General features: G+C 38.3%; 2 protein-coding genes across 13 annotated transcripts in view; one reads left to right on the top strand and one right to left on the bottom strand.

Annotated features, from left to right (window-relative positions):
- The window catches only part of TNFRSF11B (TNF receptor superfamily member 11b), a 28921-nt gene extending 25239 nt beyond the window's left edge, over positions 1-3682 (top strand). The window contains 3 exon segments of the mRNA XM_003481346.4: positions 429-539; positions 542-652; positions 2431-3682. Of these exon segments, the coding sequence (XP_003481394.3) occupies positions 429-539; positions 542-652; positions 2431-2819 (611 nt within the window). The 3' untranslated portion in view covers positions 2820-3682.
- The window catches only part of COLEC10 (collectin subfamily member 10), a 450751-nt gene that overhangs the window by 182461 nt on the left and 254013 nt on the right, over positions 1-14277 (bottom strand). For 11 of the 12 annotated variants that reach the window (XM_021090573.1, XM_021090569.1, XM_021090571.1 and 8 more), the window contains 2 exons: positions 4795-4867; positions 731-871 (listed from right to left, as the gene is read on the bottom strand). The gene's annotated coding sequence lies outside the window, so the exon portion shown is untranslated. Of the gene's footprint in view, positions 1-730; positions 872-2485; positions 2604-4794; positions 4868-14277 lie in introns of all 12 variants that reach the window. The other variant, XM_021090567.1, reaches the window with a different exon arrangement.

A 14277-nucleotide genomic window follows, 5' to 3' on the forward strand; every position in this document is an offset into this window, starting at 1 on the left:
CAAGTTCCCTTTAAGACAATGATTTGACATTGGTCTTGAAGTAACCAGTGGACACCAGCTAAACCTTTAACAGAATATTTCATAATTATATTAAAATATGTTAATACATTAAAGCATAGAATTTTTTTTGCTGTTATTTACAGTGTTGTTAAATTCGCTGCAACGTTTGTTAAATTCTCCCCACCAAAATGCATTCCAAGAACATTAGCAAAGACATAAATCCAGTTGGACTGGCAATCTGCCACTAAGACCAAGCAAGAGACAGTTGGTTTTATTCAAACTTCTCATTTCAGTATGTTATATCCTGGAAAACTCAGCTGTACTGAATTTTTTCGTTATTATTTTTAAATTATTATAATTTTTGTCTATCAGACATCTAAAAATCCAGCTGCTAAATAAATCTTCTTGGTTTTCCTACTTCCCTTTAGATGTAACCCTGTGTGAGGAGGCGTTCTTCAGGTTTGCTGTTCCTACAAAGCTTACCCCTAATTGGCTCAGTGTCTTGGTAGACAATTTGCCTGGCACCAAACTAAATGCAGAAGTGTGGAGAGGATAAAACGACGACACAGCTCACAAGAACAGACTTTTCAGCTGCTGAAGTTATGGAAACATCAAAACAAAGACCAAGACATGGTCAAGAAGATTATCCAAGGTGTGGTAACATGAAATAAACAAGTCAATCAGAAATCAAAACACCTGTTTATCATAAAACAGAAACAAGGCTATGTACCTGTTTGTTGTATGGATGATGTTTCCCTTTGGGAATTATTGTTGGACTGAAAAAGTTTTTATCAAGTAATGGTGGAGATGCTGTTCAGATGTGGTTTTATTCTCACTGCCTCCACTTCCCAATCTCTTCTGCAGTGTCTCTCTAAAAGGAGAAGCAATACGTTTCAAATGCAGGCCTAGATCTCAGGAAATCTAACTCTGGATCCCTGGGCCATTGTATGAGCATCCTTTCTGGCCTACCCAGAAGGTTTTTGGACCACTTTAGATCTTACCTTGCATTTCCACCAAGAAACCATGTTGTATTTACTTGGCAACTCTCTCCAGAGGGCCTCGACCTATCTTACAGACAGCCTCTTATCAATCCTCACATCACAGCCTGTTTTTAATAATGACCATTTTCATAGCCTACATTGTGAGGATTAATGAGATCAGGTCTGTAAGGTGTTTGAGCTTCCTGGATAAAAGGGCCAGTTAAAACCAAGTACTCTCATGTTGTAGAGTTTTATAAAGAATCTCCTTTTAGAAACTCCGTGTGTATGTGTGCATGCGTGCATGTGTGTGAGTGCGTGTGTCTGTACTATGCTGGGAGTGAATCCAGGGGGAAAAGTAATTAAGTTTCATCCAGTGTGGACTGTAGGCTTTAGGATACCCAGTAGAAAAGGCTCTAACTTCAGTTAGCGTTGGGAAGACATGCTAGAAAAAATGAGGGAGGGTTTTCAGAATGCAGACAATGTCAACAAGAAATCCATTCTACACCTCACGGGTAGTTAAGTGACTGAAGAGTCCTACACAGTCCGAAAGCCTCAAACATCTGAAACAGAAGCAACGATTTTAGGAGACTAAATCTTTGACAGCTGAATGCTTTCACTTGTGCAGAAAGTAAACCTGTCTTCTGTTTTTGCCAAACAAAATGTAGTCTTTGAAAGTATAATTAGTCCTGAAGCCAAAAAAAAAAAAAAAAAAAAAAAAAGGAAGTAAAGATTCAGAGACTGTTAGAATAGGAAGGGGCTGAATTCCCAATTTTATAAACGAGGACATTCCAGCCCTGAAAGATTAACTGACTTGCCTTAGGGCTCACAGATACTAAATGATTCATGTCATCAACAGAAACATTATTTACTCTGTCTTATGTTCAGGTCCTAGCTCATTACTGAAATATTCCCAGGCTGTGTATGCTGTTCTTTGGCCTCTTGTTACTGGGCTTTCAGTTCTCCTTTTCCATGGCAGTGATCTTCCGGTGCTATTTATTGGTGCTATTTATTAAAAACCATTGAAAGCACCTAATTCTTCCAATAGTACATGTATCGGGTATCAATTAATAAAAGCTTCTATTACAAAATGGCTAACTTTGTGGTTTTTTCTGAAAGGTTATGCTTTTACTTTCTCCAAATTTTCTTAGAAAACTGAGAACGATGTGTCTGTAATTTTCTACTGGTATTTTCCAAATTTGGGCTTTTCCCAAAGCTATGTTGGATGCTTAGAATATAGAAAGCCTATTATCCTACTGCAACACAAAATATTTGACTTAGTTCTTAGAAATAACTAGCATTACTTAAGCCTCCTCTCCCCAAAGAAATGGAAAGGAGAGGGTGCTCCTTAAAGTTATAAAATTCCAGGGTACCTCCTTTTGCCTCAGGGTGGTTTTATGGTGGCTTTAGACAGAGTACGTGAACCTCTCTTTGGGTGTTTTGCTCTATGCAGGTATCGACCTCTGTGAAAACAGTGTGCAGAAGCATATCGGGCACATGAACCTCACCTTCGAGCAGCTTCGAATCTTAATGCAAAGCTTGCCCGGGAAGAAAGTCCCGACAGAAGACATCGAGGAAACAGTGAAGATGTGCAAATCGAGTGAGCAGATCCTGAAGCTGCTCAGCCTGTGGAGAATTAAAAACGGTGACCAGGACACCCGCAAGGGCCTGATGCACGCCCTGAAGCATCTCAAGACGTACCACTTCCCCAAAACCGTCACACAGAGTCTGAAGAAAATCATCAGGTTCCTGCACAGCTTCACCATGTACAGACTCTATCAGAAGCTGTTTTTAGAAATGATAGGGAACCAGGTCCAATCAGTAAAGATAAGCTGCTTATAACTGGAAGCGGTCCTTGGGCTGTTTTTGCTCACCATGGACCAGATCCAATGAATGACTAAACTGTTTCTCAGGCACTGGGGGCAGGGGCAGGGTAGGGGCGGGGGAGGGGGGACCATGGCTTCTTTCTCATCACCAGGAACTAGATTCGGCCACAGGGCCCCCAAAGAAACTATGGTGTAGAGAAGGAACTCTTATCTCCCACAAAAGTTTAATAAACCCCAAAGAGTTTCTCCAACCGACAAATCTGGTCCACTATCTACTAACTATATTTTCTCTTGTTACTGCTTGCAGTAATTCAACGAGAATTAAGAAACTAGACTCCATTGTGCCTTATTAAATACAGGAATGTCTAACTTAAATAGCTTTGAGATTTCAGCTGTACTAGAGGCTTTTATTAGAAAGCCATTTTTTTCTGTAAAAGTTACTAATATATCTGTAACACTATTATCATATTTGCTATTTATATTTCATTCAGATATAAGGTTTGTACATATTACCATCCTGAAGGGAAACTGTATAAGACTTAATTCTAGAAAGAAAAAAATATATATATTCTGTTTATTACTATGACAAGTGAAAGAGATAAAATATATTTTTTAATAGAATGTTTGTAGCATTTCCTAATAGGTACTGCCATTCTTCCTGTGTAGAGTATTTTTGTAATATACTTTTACCTGTATAAGCTGTAATATCATTTTATAGAAAATGCATTATTTAGTCAATTGTTTAATGTTGGAAAGTGTATGAAATATAAATTATCTGAATATTAGATGCTCTGAGAAATTGAATGTATCTTATTTAAAAGATTTTATGTTTTTACTATATTAACATCATTAAAGTTTTCAAATTATTTTTCAATGCTTTTCCTCTTGCATTTATTTGAATGGGACATAGATGGGTCTGAGCTTTCACAATTAGCCCCTTTTTTATTATCGTCAGGACCATATGGGAATTGTTAAAAAAGCAGATTCCTAGACCAGTTTATTGAGAAACTCTGGGATGGAGCGCAGAAACCTGCCTTTTTAACAAGTTCTAGAGTAATCTTTATTACATCGAAGTTGGAAAACTTCTGAGGTCAAGTTTAATAATAGAACAACTTTATATACAACTGTTGCTACTAGCATCAAGAAATCAAACTAACTACATTCTTTTGGTTGCAAATCATAGAAACTGACAGTAAGTAATTTAAGAAAAAAAATAATTGGAAGGGTGAGGTATTTGGGTGAATGCTGCCTCCTGCCCAAAATATGTTGACATCACAATCTCCAGAACCTGTGAACATTATTTAGACAAAGGATATTTCTTTGCACATGTAATTAAGTTTAGAATCTTGAGATAAGAAAATCATCCTGGATTATCCAGGTGGACCCCAAACCCAGTGACAACTGTCTTTATAAGAGACACACAGAGGGGAAAGACAGATGAGAAGATGATGTGCAGACAGAGGCAGGGATGGGAGTGATGTAACTGCAAACCAAGAAGCCACAAGCTGGGAAAGAAAGGAACGTATTCTCTCCTAGAGCCTCTCCCCAACAGCCCTGCTGACACCTCGATTTTGGACTTCTGGCCTCCAAAACCATGAGAGAATTAATATCTGTTATTTTAAGCCACCCAGTTTGTGTTAATTTGCCACAACAGCTACAGGTGCTACTGCAGGTTATAGCCAAACCTCAGAAACAGAGAATTAAGATAACTCTGGGCCCCTGGGTGGCAGACTTTCCTACACTTTCTCCTAGTCTTATATTTTTGTATATTTTGGTTAAAATTTTCAAACTTGTAGGAGGGAGAGATTCTGGTTGTCCTAAGGCGGTGACCAGTGTAAACGCATGGCTAGTGAGGGTCTGTCTTTATCATTTGCAGTTCCCAAGAAAGGGATATCATGTGGACGGGACCCATTATACCCCATCCTTTCATGGTCTGTTTCTCCTTCCTCTCACTTTACTATGACTTAGGATGTAACACGGATCAACCTTACCTTTGTGAAATCAGATCACTGCAGTCACTTTGACAGAAGGGTAAATCCAGGTAAATGTCATACAAAGTCATATCTGGGGAAATAAAAAGGAGACATAAAGTCTAGAGGCTCAAACCTGATGAATCAAGAGTCCCGAGGCAGCAATACTGGGAGTGGAAAATATTGTGGAAATTAAGTGCCCAAGGCATACATAGGAGGACAACGGTTAACCAATGGCCTGCACCTTTCCTTCAGAAGCTCCAGGCCTTCCACCAAAGTTCCTATGCACAGAAAGAAATGGCCTCACACCCATCAATTAAGTTTAGGAAAAGTTCGAAAGTTAATGGTATCAAATATAAATCCTTCAAATGCTAATTTGACTGGCTTCCCTGGCTGTTCCTCTGGGGTCAGCCCACCTCAAGCTTCTCCTCGAACGGAGATATCATATGTAAATTCACGTCCGTTTCTCTTGTTTCAAACTTTTAATTGTGAAATAGTTTTAGACTTGACAGAATCATTGGAAAGCTAGTATAAAATATCCCTGGTGAGCCATTTTGTAAAGTGTGTCTCAATTTCAGTCTGTCAGGTGTTTTCTTATACATGGATGATGCTATGGATTTGGGGGAAGAATATCACATAGGTAATGGCCTGTCTCACATCATACTGGGGCAAATGATATCAGCATGACTAATTACTGTTGCTATGAACTTTGATAATAGAGTGTGTTTTTTATAAGATGTGAGATAGGTATCAAAATCCTTTTTTAAAAAAAATATGGTCTTCCACTTGTTCTCATAGAATTTGTTGAAACATTTAGCATTTCTGGGAGTTCCCCTTGTGGCTTAGTGGGTTATGAACCAAACTAGTATCCATGAGGATGTGAACTGATCCCTGGTCTTGCTCAGTGGGTAGGGGATCCAGCATTGCCGTGAGCTGTGGTGTGGACTGTGGACTCGGCTCAGACCCCATGTTGCTGTGGCTGCGGTGTAAGCCGGCAGCTGCAGTTCTGATGCAAGCTCTGGCCTGGGAACATCCATGTGTCACAAGTGGAGCCCTAAACCACCCCCCAAATAAAAAGACTAATATTTCTGCGTGTAATTGTCATCACAAATTTGTCAAAAGTCAGTTGATTATTTTTTCTTTGGGTATGTTTCTGGACTCTCTGTTCTGTTTGATTTATCTACTACTCTATCTCTTCACCCATATCACACGGTCTTTTTTTCTTCTAGTTTTATTGTGATATAATCAACATACAGTACTGCAGTTACTGTAAGGTAAACAGTACATGATTTGACTTAGACGTCATTTAACGATTATCACAATAAGTTTAGTGAACATCCATAATCTCATATAGATACAAAATAAAATATTTTTCTTATGATGAGAATTCTTAAGATTTACTCTCTTAATAACTTTCATATATAATATGCAGCATACAATTAATTATATTACTCATGGTATGTGTTATATTCCTAGAACTTTTTAATCTTATAACTGGAAGTTTCTACTTTTGACCACCTTCATCTAATTCCTCCTCCCCCATCCCTCATCTCTGTGTAGCAACAAATCTGATCTCTTTTTCTATGAATTTTTGTGTTTCTTTTTAAAGTATATTTGACCCACAATACTGTGTCAGTTCCTGGTGCACAACATAGTGATTGATATTTCTATGCATTACAAAATGACCACCACAATAAGTCTAGTTACCATCAGTCACCATGCAAAGATATTATATTATTAATGATATTCCCCACGCTATTTAATGCCTGTGACTCATTTTTTTTTTCTTTTTTGGCTGCCTTGTGACATATGGAGTTCCCCGGCCAGGGATCAGATCCAAGCTGCAGTTGGGACCTCCATCACAGAGGCAGCCACACCCGATCCTTCATCCCACTGCACTGCCAGTGTCCTGGTGCTGCAGAGATGCAGCAGATTCCACTGTGTCACAGTGGGAATGCTTCATTCACTTTTTTTTTTTTTTTTAGGATTTCATAAGCATTTTTTTTTTATTTTCCCACTGTACAGCAAGGGGGTCAGGTTATCCTTAGATGTATACATTGCAGTTACAGTTTTTTCCCCCACCCTTTCTTCTGTTGCGACATGAGTATCTAGACATAGTTCTCAATGCTATTCAGCAGGATCTCCTTGTAAATCTATTCTAGGTTGTGTCTGATAAGCCCAAGCTCCCGATCCCTCCCACTCCCTCCCCCTCCCATCAGGCAACCACAAGTCTCTTCTCCAAGTCCATGATTTTCTTTTCTGAGGAGATGTTCATTTGTGCTGGATATTAGATTCCAGTTATAAGTGATATCATATGGTATTTGTCTTTGTCTTTCTGGCTCATTTCACTCAGTATGAGATTCTCTAGTTCCATCCATGTTGCTGCAAATGGCATGATGTCATCCTTTTTTATGGCTGAGTAGTATTCCATTGTGTATATATACCACATCTTCCGAATTCAGTCATCTGTCGATGGACATTTGGGTCGTTTCCATGTCCTGGCTATTGTGAATAGTGCTGCAATGAACATGCGGGTGCATGTGTCTCTTTTAAGTAGAGCTTTGTCCGGATAGATGCCCAAGAGTGGGATTGCAGGGTCATATGGAAGTTCTATGCAAGATTTCTAAGGTATCTCCAAACTGTTCTCCATAGTGGCTGTACCAGTTTACATTCCCACCAGCAGTGCAGGAGGGTTCCCTTTTCTCCACAGCCCCTCCAGCACTTGTTATTTGTGGATTTATTAATGATGGCCATTCTGACTGGTGTGAGGTGGTATCTCATGGTCGTTTTGATTTGCATTTCTCTTATAATCAGCGATGTTGAGCATTTTTTCATGTGTTTGTTGGCCATCTGTATATCTTCTTTGGAGAAATGTCTATTCACGTCTTTTGCCCATTTTTCCATTGATTGATTGGTTTTTTTGCTATTGAGTTGTAAAAGTTGCTTATATATTCTAGAGATTAAGCCCTTGTCCGTTGCATCATTTGAAACTATTTTCTCCCATTCTGTAAGTTGTCTTTTTGTTTTCTTTTTGGTTTCCTTTGCTGTGCAAAAGCTTTTCAGTTTGATGAGGTCCCATGGGTTTATTTTTGCTCTAATTTCTATTGCTTTGGGAGACTGCCCTGAGAAAATATTCATGATGTTGATGTCAGAGAGTGTTTTGCCTATGTTTTCTTCTAGGAGTTTGATGGTGTCCTGTCGTATATTTAAGTCTTTCAGCCATTTGGAGTTTATTTTTGTGCATGGTGTGAGGGTGTGTTCTAGTTTCATTGCTTTGCATGCAGCTGTCCAGGTATCCCAGCAATGCTTGCTGAATAGACTTTCCTTTTCCCACTTTAAGTTCTTGCCTCCCTTGTCAAAGATTAATTGACCATAGGTGTCAGGGTTTATTTCCGGATTCTCTATTCTGTTCCATTGGTCTGTCTGTCTGTTTTGATACCAGTACCACACTGTTTTGATGACTGTGGCTTTGTAGTATTTCTTGAGGTCTGGGAGAGTTATGCCTCCTGCTTGGTTTTTGTTTCTCAGGATTGCTTTGGCGATTCTGGGTCTTTTGTGGTTCCATATAAATGTTTGGATTGTTTGTTCTAGTTCTGTGAACAATGTCATGGGTAATTTGATAGGGATTGCATTGAATCTGTAGATTGCTTTGGGTAGGATGGCCATTTTCACAATATTGATTTTTCCAATCCAGGAACATGGAATATCTTTCCATTTCTTTACATCTTCTTTGATTTCTTTGATTAAGGTTTTATAGTTCTCGGCATATAGGTCCTTTACCTCTTTGGTCAGGTGTATTCCGAGGTATTTGATTTTGTGAGGTACAATTTTAAAAGGTATCGTATTTTTGTATTCCTTTTCTAATGTTTCATTGCTGGTATACAGAAATGCAACTGACTTCTGAACGTTAATCTTATATCCTGCCACTTTGCTGAATTTATTAATCAGTTCAAGGAGTTTTGGGGTTGAGTCCTTAGGGTTTTCTATGTATAGTATCATGTCATCTGCATACAGTGACAGTTTGATCTCTTCTCTTCCGATATGGATGCCTTTTATTTCTTTTGTTTGTCTAATTGCTATGGCTAGGACTTCCAAAACTATGTTGAAGAGCAGTGGTGAGAGTGGGCATCCCTGTCTTGTTCCAGATTTGAGTGAGAAGGCTTTCAGTTTTTCCCCATTGAGGATTATATTTGCTGTGGGTTTATCATAAATGGCTTTGATTATATTCAGGAATGTTCCTTCTATACCCACTTTGGCGAGGGTCTTGATCATGAATGGATGTTGAACTTTGTCAAATGCTTTTTCTGCGTCTATTGAGATGATCATATGATTTTTGACCTTTTTTTTGTTAATGTGGTGCATGATGCTGATTGATTTGCGTATGTTGAACCATCCTTGTGAACCTGGGATGAACCCAACCTGGTCATGGTGTATAATTTTTTTGATATGTTGTTGGATTCGGTTGGCTAAGATTTTGTTGAGAATTTTTGCATCTATATTCATCAATGATATTGGGCGATAGTTTTCTTTTTTGGTGGTATCTCTGTCTGGTTTTGGAATGAGGGTGATGGTGGCCTCATAGAATGTCTTTGGGAGTATTCCTTCTTCTTCAACCTTTTGAAAGAGTTTGAGGAGGATGGGCACCAATTCCTCTTTATATGTTTGATAGAATTCACCTGTGAAGCCATCTGGTCCTGGACTTTTATTTGTAGGGAGTGATTTTATGACCTCTTCAATTTCATTTCTAGTGATCGGTCTGTTCAGTTGGTCTGTTTCTGCTTGATTCAGTTTTGGCAGGCTGTAAGATTCTAGAAAATTGTCCATTTCTTCCAGATTGTCAAACTTGTTGCCATACAGTTGTTCATAGTATTCTCTTATGGTTTTTTTGTATTTCTGCTGTATCCGTTGTGATTTCTCCTTTTTCATTTATAATTTTGGTTATTTGGGTTCTTTCTCTCCTCTTTTTAGTGAGTCTGGCCAGGGGTTTGTCAATTTTGTTCACCTTTTCAAAGAACCAGCTCTTGGTTTTATTAATTTTCTCTATTGTTTTTTGAGTCTCTATTTTATTGATTTCTTCTTTGATCTTTATAATTTCCTTCCTTCTGCTGACTTTAGGACTTCTTTGTTCTTCTTTTTCTAATTCGTTTAGGTGGAGGGTTAAGTTGTCAATTTGGGATTTTTCTTCTTTTTTGAGAAAGGCCTGGATTGCTATAAATTTCCCTCTGAGCACTGCTTTCGCAGCATCCCATAGATTTTGAGAGGTTGTGTCTTCATTATCATTTGTTTCAAGGTAGTTTTTAATTTCCTTCTTGATTTCCTCATTGACCCATTGGTTTTTTAGTAGCATGTTGTTGAGTCTCCATGGAGTAGGTTTTTTCTCTTTCCTTTTCCCATGGTTGATTTCTAATTTCATGGCATTGTGGTCAGAGAAGATACTTGAGATAATTTCTACGCTCCTAAATTTATTGAGATTCACTTTGTGTCCCAATATGTGGTCGATTCTTGAGAATGTTCCATGAGCATTTGAGAAGAATGTGTATTCTGATTTTTTTGGATGTAGTGTCCTGAAGATATCAATTAAGTCTAACTTTTCTATTGTTTCCTTTAGAATATCTGCTGCTTTATTGGTTTTCTGTCTAGAGGATCTGTCCATTGATGTGAGGGGGGTATTTAGGTCTCCTACTATGATTGTATTCTCATCAATATCTCCCTTTATGTCTGTTAATATTTGTTGTATGTATCTGGGTGCTCCTATATTTGGGGCATATATGTTGATGATAGTAACATCCTCTCCTTGGATGGATCCCTTAATCATTAAATAGTGTCCTTCTTTGTCTTTCTTTATGTCTTTTTCATTCACTTTTTAATTGGAAGTTTGTACTCCTTAATTTCCTTCATCGACTTATCCCCACAGCCCCCTCCCCTCTGGCAACCACCTGTTTTTCTTCTATGACTCTGCTTCTGTTATACTTGTTCATTTGTTTTGCTTTGTAGATTATACATAAAAGTGAAATCACTTGGCATTTATCTTTCTGTGTCTTATTTCATTTAGAATACTACCGTCTAGGTCCATCCATGTTGTCACAAATGGCATAATTTCATTCTTATTTATGGTTGAACGATATTTAATTATATATATATATACCATCCTATTTGTCCATTCATCTATTTATAGCACTTAGTTTGCTTCCAAATCTTGGCTATTGTAAATGATGCTGCAATAAACATAATGGTGCATATATCTTTTCAAATTAGTATTTTTGTTTTCTTCAGAAAAATACCCAGAAATGGGATTGCTGGATCATATGGTCGTTCTATTTTTATTTTTTTTGAGGAACTTGCATACGTTTTTGCATAGCAGCTGCACCAATTTCCATTCCCACCAACAGCGCATAAGGGTTCCCTTTTCTTTGCATCCTCTTCAACACTTGTCACCTGTCTTTTTGACAACAGCTATTCTGACTATTGTGAGGTGGTGGCTCACTGAGGTTTTGATTTGCATCTCTCTGATGACTGGTGGTGCAGAGGATCTTTTCATGTGTCTGCTGGCCATCTGCATGTCTTACTTAGAAAAGTGTCCATTCAGGTTCTCTACCTTTTCACTGGGTTGTTTGGGTTTGTTTTTTTTTTTTTTTGATGTTGTATGAATTTGTATATTTTATATATTAACTGTTATCAGATATATCATTTGCAAATATCTTCTCCCATTCAGTATGTGGCCTTTTTGTTTGTTGATAGTTTCTTTTATCTTTCCTAGGCAGGAGTTTCTTTAGTTTGATGTAGTCGCATTTGTTTATTTTTGTTTTTGTTTCCCTTGCCTAAGGAGACATATCCAAAAAATAGTGTTAAGATTGATGTCAGAGAGCATACTAAGTTTCCTTCTAGGAGTTTTATGGTTTAGGTCTTACATTTAATTCTTTAATCCATTTTGAGTTTATTTTTGTAAATTAAATGAGAAAATAGTCCAGTTTGATTCTTTTGCATGTAGCTGTCCGCTTTTCCCAACACCATTTACTGAAGAGGCTCTTTCCCCCAATATATAATATTCTTGCTTCCCTTGCTGTAGATTAAATAACCTCTTAAGTACGAGTTCATTTCTGAGCTCTCTATTCTGTTCACTGCTCTAGTACCATATTGTTTCACATTTTCTTAATTACTGACTTTAAGTCTTAAAATTATTTTTGATGATTACTCTGTCATTTGGGAATGCACCAATTTTTGTTCTTGCCTTTTTGTCTGTCTCATGATTTTTTTGTTTGTTTGTTTTTGTTGTTAAAGCCAAACATACTGGGCTGGTCATTAGAAGTTGAGGTAAATAGTGTTTATACTTGGATATGGGCATGCCTTTCCTTCTGCTAGAATTGTAAAGGAAGGCTTTCCATTAATCCAGTTAGTAACTGGACTGTTTTTGTGATTTGCTGTTGGTGTTGCCTTGATTGTATGGAGTGCATCACAGGCTTCAAATCCCTGTTGAGGAGTTCCCTTCGTGGCGCAGTGGTTAACGAATCCGACTAGAAACCATGAGGTTGCGGGTTCGGTCCCTGCACTTGCTCAGTGGGTTAACGATCCGGCGTTGCCGTGAGCTGTGGTGTAGGTTGCAGACGTGGCTCGGATCTCGCGTTGTTGTGGCTCTGGTGTAGGCCAGAGACTACAGCTCCGATTGGACCCCTAGCCTGGGAACCTCCATATGCCCCGCGGGAGCGGCCCAAGAAATAGCAAAAAGACAAAAAAAAAAAAAATCCCTGTTGATAACTTGTTTGTAAGGTGGCTGATATACATCGGGCCGATGGCTGTTGGATTTTGTGTTGTATGTGCCCCCTTTGAGCTGTGACTCAAATCAATTCTCTTTGCACATCCTTGTTCCTCTTCCAACCCTCACCTAGCAGTATTTTTCTGTTGTCACTTGAAGTTTCTTTGGTTCATGGTCAGGGTTGGAAGTGAAGTCTCCATTGGGGTATGTGGCATTCTAAGTGTTTCTACCTCTCCCGTGGCTGCAGTTGTGGGTTCAACAATTATTCTATACATTGTCCCAAGAATAGACATTTCTCCCTCCTGTTCCCCTTCCTCAGCTGTAAGGAGTGTGTTCTAACAGCCAAAAGACAGCAGTTTTACCCTTTCCTCCCAGATTAATGTCTTTGTTTTTTTGGGTGAGGTGTCTTGTCCTTCATGTAGGGTGACTGCCCCTCCCCTCAAGATCTTATGGTTCTTTCTGATCTTTTCAGTGGCTGCTCAGTGGGGTTCATGGAGAAAGAGCCTGCAAAACTGTTAGAGGAGGTCATCCAGAGGATGACCCAAAGTAACACCTATGCTGCAGCTTGTGGCAGCACTGGGTCCCTAACCCACTGAGTGAGGCCAGGGATCGAACCCACATCCTTACAGAGGCAAGGTCAGGTCCTTGACCTGCTCAGCCACAACAGGAACTTCTCAATGCATTTTTAAAAAGTCATGGATTTTAATTTAGTTTGGTTCTTTTTTGTCATAAGTTTGAGGATATCCTTCATTCTAGCTCCTTACATCCTCCAGCTCTATAATTCTCCCTAAGAGGAAGCCAAAATTTAGTCAATTTTGTTGTTGACTTGATGTGAAAGACTGGAGAGGAGTTAAAACTCTCTTCACAAGTATAGACCTACTATCCCTTCCGGTCCATCTAAAACCTACACAAGTTGTGAAATATTTTTAATGAATTAGTATCATGAAAAAGGAATTCAGAAAAAGAAAATTTTGAAATCCTTATTATAGACCTGTCATGAAAAATAATTCATGAACTTTTAATTTATGTAACCATGGTTTTCTATTCTACCCAGTTTATTAAGTACTTTATCCAGACTATCTTCAGTATTTTATTCATATGATAGAAATCTAATTTGTTAATTTATCAAAAAAAAATTGAGTGCCCAATTAGAGTACTCAATGCAATGTACTTTATTTAGATCCAGTTTTAAACAAGAAACACAATGGCAAACCATCACTACTCTCAAGAATTGTTTTAACTCTCTTAGGTTGTTTTAATTTGCTAATTGTGAAACCATCCTAAAGGTATTTATGCTCAGGTACAGAGATAAGTGTGAGGGAAAGGACTCTAAGAACAGAGAACTCTTTGCTCTTTTTTACCAATGCAGAGATCCATAGCCCTGGAAGGAACTCCTCTCAAAATGCTTAGCACCTTTGGAGATGTTCCCTAAACTGATACCCAAACTCACTGAGAGATAAACTTTTACTATTCTCTTCTCTTGATCAAGGTTCGTAACAGCGGCTATTATAAGTTCAATTAGTGTAATGATGGTTAATACTGAATATAACTATATTTTAATTCCTTGACTCTCTTGCTGTTTGTTTTTTTCCAAATTTCTCTCTCCCCAGATCTAGGTAACCACAACAGGGATTTAACAGCAATATTAGCCAGTTGCACTCATTTCTGTAACTGAATTTAAATACATCTGTTCTAGGTTATAATCTATTTGGGAAGACAGGCTATACACAAGAAAGGGTAATTGCTAATACCAG

The sequence above is a fragment of the Sus scrofa genome, chromosome 4 (genome assembly GCF_000003025.6).
Source record: "Sus scrofa isolate TJ Tabasco breed Duroc chromosome 4, Sscrofa11.1, whole genome shotgun sequence".
Taxonomy (NCBI): Eukaryota; Metazoa; Chordata; class Mammalia; order Artiodactyla; family Suidae; genus Sus; species Sus scrofa.